This window comes from Cicer arietinum, chromosome 5 (genome assembly GCF_000331145.2).
Source record: "Cicer arietinum cultivar CDC Frontier isolate Library 1 chromosome 5, Cicar.CDCFrontier_v2.0, whole genome shotgun sequence".
Taxonomy (NCBI): domain Eukaryota; kingdom Viridiplantae; phylum Streptophyta; class Magnoliopsida; order Fabales; family Fabaceae; genus Cicer; species Cicer arietinum.
Genome location: NC_021164.2, coordinates 65,233,424 through 65,246,937, shown reverse-complemented (window position 1 = coordinate 65,246,937; position 13,514 = coordinate 65,233,424). Strand labels below are relative to the sequence as shown.

General features: G+C 32.1%; 2 protein-coding genes across 2 annotated transcripts; both read right to left on the bottom strand.

Moving 5' to 3' along the window:
* Positions 1 to 1,496: 1,496 nt before the first annotated feature.
* On the bottom strand, positions 1,497 to 8,095 carry LOC101499392 (kinesin-like protein KIN-12B). Its single transcript, XM_004502210.4, has 16 exons — positions 7,604 to 8,095; positions 7,383 to 7,520; positions 7,213 to 7,296; positions 6,978 to 7,103; positions 6,828 to 6,887; positions 6,684 to 6,737; positions 6,515 to 6,607; positions 6,094 to 6,189; positions 5,735 to 5,880; positions 5,129 to 5,278; positions 4,914 to 5,043; positions 3,768 to 4,829; positions 3,583 to 3,681; positions 3,339 to 3,491; positions 2,425 to 3,267; positions 1,497 to 2,100 (listed from the first exon to the last, which is right to left on the bottom strand). The coding sequence occupies exons 1-16, from the start codon at positions 7,895 to 7,897 to the stop codon at positions 1,798 to 1,800; spliced, it is 3,831 nt and encodes a 1,276-aa protein (XP_004502267.1). The 5' UTR covers positions 7,898 to 8,095; the 3' UTR covers positions 1,497 to 1,797.
* A 2,365-nt stretch (positions 8,096 to 10,460) lies between these two features.
* Positions 10,461 to 11,178, bottom strand: LOC101498510 (cysteine proteinase inhibitor B). The gene has a single exon (XM_004502207.4). The coding sequence runs from the start codon at positions 11,142 to 11,144 to the stop codon at positions 10,740 to 10,742; it is 405 nt and encodes a 134-aa protein (XP_004502264.1). The 5' UTR covers positions 11,145 to 11,178; the 3' UTR covers positions 10,461 to 10,739.
* Positions 11,179 to 13,514: the final 2,336 nt, after the last annotated feature.

Sequence of the window (13,514 nt, the reverse complement as noted above, 5' to 3'; positions counted from 1 at the left end):
GTTTTATTAAGATATAGTATCAAATTTATGCATTTCTAAAAGTAAACAATTCCGTTATAGAATAAACTGAATAAATTTAAATATTAATAATTAAATAATTAGTTAATATTATATCTACTTGCATGGTAATGTTTATGACATCCATCTATTAATTTTATTAATGTGTTATTTAGAGAATTTAAATTTTAAATTTAGTTATTTTAATCATAAGATATAGTAACTTTTAAATACGAGCAATTATCAATTTGTTACTTTAGAAGATTTAAATTCTAAATTGTTCATAACAAAGATAACTTGAGTTTTAAATATGAACAAATTATTTCTTTAAATCTTTTATTACTTTTGTTTTGTTTTCTTTCAGAAAACAATCTATTAGTAGATGTGTTTAAATAGGAGTAAACAATCAACTTTTTTTTGAAAGATAATGTTAAAATGCTTTTCAAAATAACTATGTTTTCCTTAAAAAATAACCACTTCAAAAATTTGTGTTGGTTTGTTATGGTATTTTAGAAAAAATAAATATCTAAAAATAATTTAAAAACCGTTTAAATTATAAAATATCGAAATATTTTTTTTTTAGAACCTTTAACAAATGGACCACAAATGATAAAATCAAATTCATATTCTGTTAATTTCAATAACTCTCTGACTATGAAACGTGTTTAAGTTTTGTTTGTTGTTATTTGCCAAAACAGTACCCATTGCAGCCAACTTTTGAAATAAGGCCTTATTATTCGTTCAACATTGTAGACAATAATATTTGGGCTGGAAATTTACGTAGTTAATTAATATAATAGTATTTTAATATTACTGCCATAAGAACTAAATCTATTTTAAGTCCTCAATTGAAAGTATTGACATATTCTTGATTGGATGGCATACGTGATATATTAACACTGACTTAGTGGCTGCATTATATATTTATTAGTAGTATAAGCATATTCTCATATATGGGATATTTCCGATAACTACAAGCCAAAGATGATTTTTAAGAATCCAACAAAATGATAAAGATATTTTATCTTATATATGTGTGAAGATTCAAAAAGAGTCACTAGATTTAAAAAATATTTTTATTAAAAAAAATTAAAAAAGTTCATGCATATTATTATTACTATATATTATACATGATGATTAAAAAGACTTATGAACCGTTTAAATCAATATATTTATGAGTGAAACCACACGAAGCCGTTTCTTTATATCTTATTAAAAAAACTCTTTTGTCATCTAAATACTATAACAGTAAAAAGAATGTCGTGGTTATTGTTATTAACATTTTATGTCAAGTTTGTTTTAGTTGATTTAAACATCAATAATTATTATCTTATCTACTACTTATTATCCATTTCAATTTTATTTGTTGTTTATGAATTCTAACAAATTAAATTTATTATATATTACATGATAGTTTAATTTTTTTTTATTGATTTTCTTTAATTATTGACTAAGAGACATTGCCACGCACATTATACTAGTACATTTAAACATGCATGTGCCAAAAGAATACTAAACATTTATTAATAATAGTTGATCAGAATGTAATCAACAATATTAGGAAAAATGGGCAACACAAAATGGAATGCTTCCTCGCAGTTCATCAATGTCTGTTCAATAGCCATTACACACCTGAGGATCTTGCATCCACTTTATAATCGACAATCTGCCGATACAGATTAGTCTTGTGCAGTAAAAGAGATACATATGGAAAGAGACTCGTCTACGCTCTCACAAAGAGTAAGAACGAAAGAATACAATATGAACAAACAAATACATAATAACACAAAGAATGGTGATTTAGATATTGCATCTGTCGTAACTAGAGAACCAGGATGGTTCTGCCAATTTTGCGAGCTCACCATCTTCTGCAATATTATTAAAAGGCCCAAACTGATCATTAACACGGAGTGGATCTTTAGATTCATCGTCATAATTGGGCATGACAGCATCATCGTAAATCGGTGGTACTGACTCCTTCTGCGGGTGTGCTTCCGCAACGAGCTCATTAAGTGAGAAAATCTCCTTCTCATGTTTCTTCTTCAACTTATCAATTTGTTTGTAGGCCTTTGCAGCTTCCTGCTCTGCATCCATAGCCCGTTTCTGCAAAATGACATGTAAAACAAGCTCAAATGACCCAGCTCTTTGATAAAGTCACCACTACAAGCAATAATGTATCACTTGGAACAAAATAATAAGCCCTCGAGATGTTCAAATACAACAAAAACAAACAGATATCTTAGAAGAAAATAACAATGCTAGAGAAGTAGATAAAATAAAAAGTGTGAAGGTGGAAGGAGCATAATAACAAGTTAACAACAACTAAACATAACATAACATTTCTTTGCCGTATATTTATTTCTTTTTTTGACGAATTCATACTTGGTTGACAACACAAGATGGAAGTAAAATTGATTTGTTACGAACCTGTGCATTAATGACAGATTCTTCAGCTTCTTTAAGCCGGAAAAGCAGTTCACCTGCAGCTTGCACTGCTTCTGCAGTATCCTTCAGTTGGGCCTTGAGCCCTCTATTTTCGTCCCTTAAGATTCGCCTTTCTTTTTCTCTTTCTGCTTTTAATGCTGAGATTTCTGCAGCAAGGGCATTTATAAACTTGGACTCTGCACCTCTTACCCCAGCTCTGGAAGCTGCTTTCTTGACATCCTCAATTCCTTCTTGGATTCTTCTATGCCTTGCAAGCAATAGGATGTGGTTCTCTTCCAAATCTGCATACTGTTCTAAAATTCGTGCATGGCCTTCTATAGCCATGTGCATGGCTTCCTGAAGTTCCTTAGTACACTCCCTCTCAGCATCTAATTCTTGCTTCCTCTTTTCAGCTAGCGACCTGTTAGCTTCAAGATCGGCTCTCAGTTCTTCAGCGAGAGAAATCCACCTGCTTTCTGCCTCAGTCCATTTAATTCTTTCTTGTTCCAGTTTTATTTCAGCACTGTCCTTCATTGATGCTGGAATTTCATTTTTCTCATTCCTCTCCTCTATTGACTCTGGAATGGCAGTGAGAGTTGTTGCTGCCAAACTGGGTTCAGATGAACCAGTCAATTGCAGTAAGGGATACTGCTTCCTCGCGGCTGTGGATGAAGAATCTATATAAAATTGAAGCTGGCTCCTTAAGCTTTGTATCTCTTCCATCAACACTTCCCTCTCTCCTAATTTGTAGAAACTTTGATACTCTTCTAGTTCATCTCGTAATCTTTTAAACTCTATCTCCATCCTCAAAACTTCGTGATGATTCTCATACTTCTCCTTTAAAAGCTGTTGATAAAAATTATCTGATAAGCATCTATCAAACAAAAATGGGAAACCCTAAAAGAACGTATTTCTACCTTGTGCTCATGGGTAAGGGCTGCCAGCTCTTCATCCATGAACTCCTCGGTGGGTAAGACACCATCCATAAGGCTCTCGAGTCGAAGAATTTTTTCTTCCCTTGTCTGTGCAATTATGGCATTGTATTCCCTCTCATTCTTGTATTGTTTTACCTACACAAATGGCATGGGCAAACAGTCACAAAATCACAATGACAGAGAAAGAAAACAGTGAGATGGTTGTTGGTAGACAAAGGGAATCTACCAAGCGATTAAGCTGCATTATCTCAGAAGTCTGCTTTGCACAATACTCCTCCAGTGCCATCTCTCTCCTTATCGATCCTGCCAAGACCTTCTCTACTGCCTATAACACAAGAACAGTGAATTATAGTAGTAATTAATAGTAAGAAAAAGTTATACTGAAAAATGCACCTGCATTCTGGCACTTACTTTGAGAACTTGCTTCTTTGGCTTATCAACAGACCCAGAGCAATCAACAGGTACCAACTGAAGGTTGGAGCTATTGTCAGCCTCATTGACAATAGGTACCAACTGAAGGTTTGAGTTATTGTCAGCCTCATTGATATCAAGTTGTGCTTTGTTTTTACAATTACTACATGTGAACAAAATTGAATCTTCTTCAACATTATCATCAAGAAAGGTCTGCATGCCCACATCAACTTTGTCAACCGGAAAAGTTAGTCTGGATTCTCTTGGTCGTAATGAAAACCTGTATGATGACTTTCTCAAAGCTGTGCTACGATGACTATCAATAATTTCAAGACCGTGGCGAATGCTTGCTGCTAAATTTTCTGTTTTTGTAAGTAAACTTGGACTGGTCTGACTAGAAAAAGCAGTAGATGAGCTTTTCAGATTGCCAGTTTTTATGCCCAATTCACTTGCAACTTGAAGATCATTCTCAGAAGGAGACATCCCCGATGATGTCCTAAGACTTTTCCTGCTAGTGCTTATTCTAGGAGAAACACTAGGAGTTGGGGATTTCAGGATTGGGGATAAATCGCACTTAACAATGCTAAGGCTACCAGGTGAGGCACAAGTCACCGTGGCATTGAGAGAACAGCTGGACGCATCTAGGGCTGCAAAACCAGTGAAATCTCCGATGTCCGATTTACCCGCAGGACAAGAGAGACTGCTTCGTACCAAGGCACAGGGTGATTCTTCATTCAGAAGTTTACTGCCAGAGATACTAGGATTATTTTTCTCCTCATTGGGTTGAGCCAAATCTTGATCATCAGTGTTCATTTTGTTGTCATTTTCTGATACAATATTACAATTGACATTGGCATTGCAGAAAACTTCATCATGGTCTTCAAATTCTTCCTCGTCAATCTCCATCTCCTCATCACCATCTTCATCTACACGTGATAATGGTGGGGGTCTATTAAGGCTAGACTGTAATATGTTCAAGCTTTTTCGAACCCAAGCTGCTGAATGACCCCCACTTGGATCCGTTGGATTATAACCATCTGCTTTAATTCGATGCAGTTCATCCTGTTGAATTATTCAAAATTAATTTCAATTTTCATGGAAAGGCTAAAACAAAACATGGCTGAGAATGGTGGAAGAGAAATATACCCTTAGTTGTCGTATCACTTGTCGCAAGTGGATTACATTATCCTCCATAACTTCATTAACAACTGCTTTGTTCTTGATGGCTTTAGCACGCTGTGCAAACCTCAGTGTACTGAATGTTTCACTCCGACAACTGCAACACCAAGTCATGTAAGGAAATTGTAATACAAAAGGATTACTAGGGAAAACATTTCAAAGGACCGTGGTTTAGATACTACCTTTGAGCCGGTGAAATAGCACAGACCATTGCTAATTTAGCATTTCCTCCAAGAGACTCCTGCAACAAAAATGTCAGCCTTGAATCTCTGTATGGTATGTGCCGTTGCTTTCCTGTTTGAGAGACTTCCGCAAGAATGTTTATCAAATTCCTACATTCCAATTTAACCTCAATAAGAACTGGATCCAACAGAAATCATTAATTCCAAAAATCACACACATCTTCGATCATTTTTCATATTTTCCTCTTAAAAAATAAAAATAGTATTTTATTTAGTTTCAAACTGAAAAAGAAATTAAGAAACTGTTACAACCAGCTTTGAACTGTCTTTATTAACATTTATTCTAGCTCCTGCTACAGGAAGGCATGTTGTTTAGCTTATTTCTGGGTCTCGTCTCTCGTGGTAGTTAATGAAATTCTGTTATTCAAAAAAACATGTTTGCAATTCCCACTTTTTCTCTGTTTCTGGCTAAAGCTTAATTCAGCTATCTTTTTCCCTATAAATCTATGGTAAGAATTCAAAGAACCAAATCATTTTTTGTAATTATCTTTAAGCGATATACTCTGAAATCTGAATATAATACACATGTATGCAACTAAAACATACCCAAGCTGTGAGAGTGATCTATTAATGTTGCCAGCTTCTTTCAAACGCTCTCCGGCAGCACCCGTTGATTTTTGTCGTTCTGACCCAGCCAGATCAACAAGATTTATTCTACTTGTTTTAAATCTACTCACACCATCTGCCACACTCTGCAAACATGAATTTACCTTAAGACCCCTTCCAGATAGTTAAGACAAAAACAATAACAGAACACTATCAGTTACCGAGATAAACAAATTTCGGAAGGAACAGAATTTCTTAATAGAATTCCTTTGTAATATGATATCAGGAATTTTCTGATGTAACGAAAATTATATAAATAAATTGACATAATCTGCATGCCATAAGGAAAGAGTTATCACCTTGCATCGAGACTCGACAACACAGGTAAAAACAGTATGTGATCGGGAACTCTCAGAATTTATACTGGTTGCACCTATTCTCCTGTTTGATAGTCCCTGCACAATGAATGGTGAACTATAGTAAAGCAAGGGAAGGATTGACTCACACAGTGACAATTTAATTTTAAACCAATTGGATTCATATAATTGTATCTGCATAACACGAAACCATTAACTTTCTGGTAATCAATAAGCATCGTGAATTCTTACCACTGAGCTACTAGGGTTTCAGAGTATTTAAAATAGACATGCTACAGAATAGCAGGCTAAGACTAGTTCAGCAGACAATGCTCAAAGTTATGAACTTATGTCACAAAATATAGTGATAATATTTGTATTAATACAATGCCTGAGAAGATATGCGATAAATAATGAATCACACCTTCATTAAAAGTTGAGTGACGTCCTTCATGGTGGACACTTGCTCCTCTGTAAGACTTTCAACATAGACACCTGATTTCACATCTTCTCTAATCTGGAAATAAAAGGACAAAAATCAGTTCAAGTATAAAGCAGTGAAACATGAGAAAAAATAAAGTGTTAGATTTTACCTGAAGGTTCCTTTGATTCGGATCCAACAGATCTGTGATTTGCTCGTTGTATATCTGGAGAAAAAAAACAAATTGTGTTTATGTGGAATAAAATGACAAAGGTCGGGAAATTTGAAAGAAATAATTCAAAGTCAATCAACCAACCTCAAGAAAAGAGCACTGACACTGATAACTGAGCTGTTGGTCAGAATGCTTAGTTTGCTCCTGTGGATCAAATACAACAGTAAACATCACAAAGCACTGCAAACCACGTTCATTTAATTTAATTTAATGATTAATAGATTGAATGTTTACTTCATTTATACGGGCAAAAAGTCGCTCGAAAACACGCGGTGTAAGTCCTTGCTGCTCTTTTGCTACATTTCCTTCCGCCAAAGAATTGGCAGGACCCCACATTGTATAAGTCTTCCCACTGCCCGTCTATCGATTTCCAAAAAAATAAAATTGTATATATAGCATCAAATCCAACCAGGACAGCACTAGAACAGCAAAATAGGAAAGTAAATTATAACAGTGAGAAAGAAGAAACCTGTCCATAAGCAAAGACTGAACTATTGAATCCAGCCAAACAATTCTCAACCAGAGGAACCCCAACATGCTCAAAAATATCAAGCTGAAAAAACAAGATCATAAAATGCATTAATTAAACACACTGAAAATAAATGAATAATTCCAAATCAGCAAAAATAGAAACCACACCTGAGTAGAATCAACATCAGCGACGGAATCAAAGGTGAAAGTGTGGCCATTAATGGATAACGAATCACCGGAAATCTTCTGAACTATAGGATCTCCATCGTCCTTATCCTGGGACATAGGCCTCACCCTGACAATAACCTATACAAAATAAGATACAAAATTAGAAACATGAACAAGAGATTAAGAGATACAAAATTAGAAACCCTAAAAAATGGGGATACCTTGACGCCGGAATCGGAGGTTGCAGGGAGTGAATTATCGGTGGCGGCGAGAGTATCAAGGGCGAGCTTGCGTTTGAGAGGGTTGGAAGAGGGAGGTCTAGGGGGTAAGGGAGACTTCAATTTGGTTTGGGAAGGGGAAGAAGGGACGACGAGGTTTGGATCTGTAGGTGGATCATTTTCTTTGGAGGATTTGTGTTTGCGAGAGGGTTTTGGTTTGACGGAGCTACTAGGGCTTGATGAACACTCTGCTGCGTCTCTTGCGGTTGCGTTTCTTGGAAGCATGAAGTGCTTCATCTTGCAGAGAGAGATAGAGAGAGAGAGAGAGAGAGAGAAACACAGAAGAAAAGGAAGGGGAGAGGGGTAAGAAGAGAAAGATAGAGTTTGAAGTAGCCGTTGGAGAGAAAAATGATTTTGAATTATTAGAGAGGGCACTCTATTCGGACTTGTAAGTTGACTCTATTTTTTAAATTTTTATTGGATCTGAATCTTATTTGGGTTTTCAACACTTCGGCCTCCAAAAACCGTTAGATCCCCTCCGGGAGGGAGCGGCCTCTACCAAACTAGTATTTTTTTGTTATGAAATATTAGTAGTAAAAATTCACTATATCCTTAATCATTCAATTTATTAGATATAGACATAATTAAGATAATAGATTTAAATTTATTTTTACTGTATAAATTAAATGTGATCGATTATAATTTATCAATAGAGAATATTTTTTTATTATTATTCAACAACTAATATTTCAGTTATCTATGTATTATAATTATTTTTTTTTTAACCCACTTAATAATAACCTAACTATCAAGATTCTAATCATCCGAAGCATATAGTCCAAGGCTGAGAAATTTAGGTTATGATAATGCCTCCACAAAATTTATTTTTATTTTAAGTTTCTTACTTTTGTTAGTATCATTTTATCTTTATCATTACAAAATTAATTATTGCCTCCACTATAATTAACTAAATCATCTTATTTAAAAAAAAAATCAAAAATACAAAGTGTGAGAGATAATCTGTTGAAGAATTGTTTGGTCACACACATTGAAAGAAATATTTTTAATTGTATTTTTCACTGTGTTGAAAGCGAATGCATTAATTTTAATTTATGAAAATGCATAAAAAAAACCACTCTATATATAGACATTGAGGGTGTCTTCAAGTTTTGCTCGATGATAACGATATTCTCAATATATTTTTTAATGCGATGATGTATTTGTTGATACAAATATTTATAGTATATAATTTTGACCTCGCAAATTAATATATTTTAGTATGTCAAAACATAATTCATAGTAAGAGACTTATCTATCAAATTACAAACTTTGTGAATTCTTCACATTTAATTTGAATGAGTTTCAAAGTTAGTCTCTTTAATAATAATAGTAGTAGAGAAAAATGTTAGGATACCCACAATTTAAATTTTTTACCTAATATCTCCATATTTATACTCTTACTCCCACATTTGAATAAAAATCTGATTTAATTATTTTTAAAATTAAAAAAGTAAAACTTATATTTTATATTTTTTTTGTGCATGGTTGTGTGTTTTTTTCACGACAAATATGTGTTCAGACAATTTAAAAAAAGTTTTTCAAAATAAAAAATTTAAATTTTCTAAAAATATTTTTTGTATGGAAATTATTTTATATTATTTCGGTTCTAAAAGAATTTAAAAAAAAGAATTACAACACAAATTTCAAATCTTCTAAAATACAAACATGTACCAAAAATTTTCCCAACATTTTATATAAAATGTGAAAATATGACTATAAATATGGAAGTAGAGGTTAAAATTTTCCCATTATTTTATACTTTTTTACATTTAATTCAAATGAGTTTCAAAGTTAATCTCTTTAATAATAGTAGTAATTAATAATACGTTAATAGTAGAGATAAACTTTAAGATGTAGTAGTAGTTATTAATTTAATTTCTTTATGTAAATTAGGTAAAATTGATTCGTTAGATTCTCATTTGACGATTCAACAATTTAATGTTCACTAATTATGCTAAATGTGACTTAAAAATACTAAATTTGACAATCAAATAGTCAAATTTTAATTAATTAGACTCAACATGATTAATAAATTTTAATTTTGTCGATCAGTAGTTCAATTTTAACTAATTAGATTAAATATGACAGAAATTATAATTTCAATAATCAAATGATCCAATCATAACTAATTGGACAAACAATTACTTATAAATTTTAATTATTATGATCCAACAGTCAAATTTTAATTAATTAAACTAAATATACTTATACATTTGAATTTCAACGATCAAATAATTCAATCTAACCTAATTAAATCAATTACTATGAATGAGAATTACAAATTTGATAATCCAATATTTCAATGTTAACTAATTAGACTAAATATAATTTATAAATTTAAATTTCAATGATCTATCACTTCAATCTAACTTAATTATACTAATTATGATTAAAAAATTAAAATTTTGATAATATGACAGTTTAATATTGACTAATTAAATGAATTATAACATATAAATTTAAATTTCAATGATCTAATAATTTAATTTTAATAATAATTTAATTTTAACTAATCAGATTGATTAAAACTAAGAATTTTAAATTTTTTATATAAGCAAATTACGTTTTTCCATATTTGCTTATATTTATCGTAAGAAATCCTTAAGATCGGCGGTAAATAATTGGTATTTGAACTCAAAGTTACATATTATTTTAAGGCATTTATTAACTCCATTTTTTTAAAAAAGATATATATATATATATATATATATATATATAATTTAAAAAATATATAAATACAAAAATATTTTAAAAATAATTTAATTTTAATTAAATTAAAGACACAAATGCAATATAAGAGTGAAAGTATAAACTAGTTACAACTCAATTATTTATTTATAGATTTAATTTCACCAAAAAAAACCTATTTGTCCACTCCACCTTAAAAACTCTACTTTTCTTAATGCCATCCAACTATATTTATACACCTTAATAATTTATATTGATTAAACCCTTCACTTATTCTCTTGATCATTTTTCCTTGACACCAGCAACACATTAGATCGATCAGATGAGTCTCTATAGGTATTGTGTGAGTGGAGTGGTTATTAGCCGCATACATCATTTAGCTCCAAACTTTTTACATAGTACTAGTATGTTGGAGTTGGTGGGTGGTGGATAGAGGCTCAAAATGGAGAAGCTTCTTGTACTGAAGCCACGGCTTCACCACCACAACAGAGGTGAACATTCTATGAATCCCACTCCGATCAGTTGCTGAGATGTTGAGATAGTATTTCATCCCCGACACCACTTGCTGCTGCGCCTCCACAACCTCAACGAACTTCAACGCCTCTCCGCCGCCGCCGTTGTTTAAACCTTGCTTGTAATTATACTCCTCCACCGCGAACTTCCCAAGCTCCTGTACCTCCCTGTTTGTCCTTGCATCAGAAATCTCTGTTTTCGCCCCAACTATAACGCGTCCGCACGACGCCGTTGAGAGGAAGCAGAGCAAGGTGGTTACAACAATTGTCAAAGTAACTGCCATCTTAATTAATTTGGTGAATGTTTGTTTAAAGTTGCATGATGATGATGGTATATATAGTGACAAATAAAATAAAGCAAACAGCGGATTGCCGCGTATTTGATGTGTATATGGTGTGCGTATACGGAGATATGGGTCTTTTTTGGAATTTTTCGTGGGAATTATTGAGTTATCACCTCGGGTAATGGTGCTTGGTGATAACAGATCGTTAATTTGGTAATTTTGTCGCAGACTGACGAGTGGCATTCAAACGCATCATATATTGCCACGTTTGGAGTATATGCATGAGGGCATGTATAAACGCTAGCTGCAACTACCACACCACAGCTAGCATCAAATACTATCCAATGGAAGGGTAAAGATAAGAAAAGACCAAACATTTTTATTAACGGTATGTTTAATTTAAGAGTATTAGAGAGATTTATACGACAATTTCATTATCCGTCCATTACTTATACGATATATTTTATATATTTTATTAATTAAGTTATGATATTATTCTTAGAATATAAATAAAATATTGATTGTAAAATCATATAAACTATGCATATATAATTTTTTCTTATGTATGCGATCATGAAGATAATATAAATATATTGAACGGTTGAATTGGAATAATTTAATTATTAAACTGAATACTTCAAATAGAAATTATTCTTAAAGTCGATAGATTTTAACATACTAATATGCTTTTAGTTTTTTTGCAATTTAACTTTCTCATTTTCTAAACTAGGATCTTATTCTTTATATTTTAAAAAGTGTACAGTTTGTCTATAGGTAAAATTTGGATAAAATTTGGATGATAAAACAAATAAAATATTTATTTGATTAAAAAAAATTATAAGGATTGACGATAACAATAATAAGGAGTAAGAATTCGATTGATTCAAAAGTCCAATAATATATCGAACTAAAACATAAAACATGAGTCTTTAACGTTAAACAATTCAAGAATCAAGTTCATTGCAATCTTTGAATCAAACTTGATATTAATAACTCTAAAACTCATTTCAAATGCCAACTTTAACCACTTACAAATGACCCATAATTTCGCTATAGTAATGACGCACATACCAAGAGATGTTGCATAGAGGAGATGAAATTTCAAATGTGATCACGTACACCTCCACGAGCAGCCATGAAAATCCTAATTGGTGACGACTCCATTCCATTGAACTTTAAACGATCAATATCATGAGACAATCAACAGATGATGGTTTATTCCCACCAATATCAAAAAACTTAGTAGAAACAAATGGATAGTGATCCTTTCTTAGTAATTGATCTTTGATATCAATGTCTCAACCATCACACTAGTATTGTTGTTGAATATCATTTTATTCTTAACCATCCATAAACATTGTAACGTAGTCAATAACATAATAGACCATCCATAATCATCTAAAATCGTGTGGGTATATGAGATATAATTACCTACACAAAACATATGTATTCCCCAAACAATCGTCGAATACACGAAATAAGGATTCATTAGTAGAAACACAAATGAGACACACACTTACTTGAGCCATACAACGATGAACACAATCATTTTGAGGAGTCAATTACAATAACTCTTCTACAACACACACATCTTTCTGGACCTGGTCAACATCATATCAACTGACAAAGTTCATTTGTTGACGTCTTATCCACTTCTCTCATAATAGCACATGCCAAGAAAAACGAGAAAGCTTCATCCAACTCATCACACCAAATTAAAGAGTCGAGAATATTTATATCACTCGGGGCATAAAAAACCCTAATATGATTGATAACAAATGGAGAATCATAACAAGAGATATTATCCAAATCCCACCCAATATCACCCTACACAAAAACTTCTAACATGTTTGCACAACTCGTCCGTTGGAACCTCCATAGACGCTAGATTAACTTAACTCCCAATATAAGACACCTATTGATCAATCCAGAAGTTGGTATGCAAATTCATTATCAAGTTTCCAATCCAAATTATCCTTCAAAATATCCCAAGTTGAAACGTTGTATATCCTAAAGTTTGAATATGATTTATCACCATTAACGTTAAGAATCTCATAAATACCAAAATCTTTACTTTGCACCACCTTAACCCAAAATCTTCAATTTGAGTACACAAGTCCCTCCATCTGATTTTTTAACTAAAAAATGATGATGTGTGATGCTTTAAATAACATGACATATGATACAATTATATATAATGATTAACGCCCATGAAATTAAAATAAAATATAGTAAAAACTTAGCTTTCAACTTTGATTTTTTTTATATACATTTTTAATTTAATTAATAACATATAAATAATTAATGCATCTAGATAGTTCTATATTATATAATTGTATATCATATCATTTAAAATATGTTAAATTATCA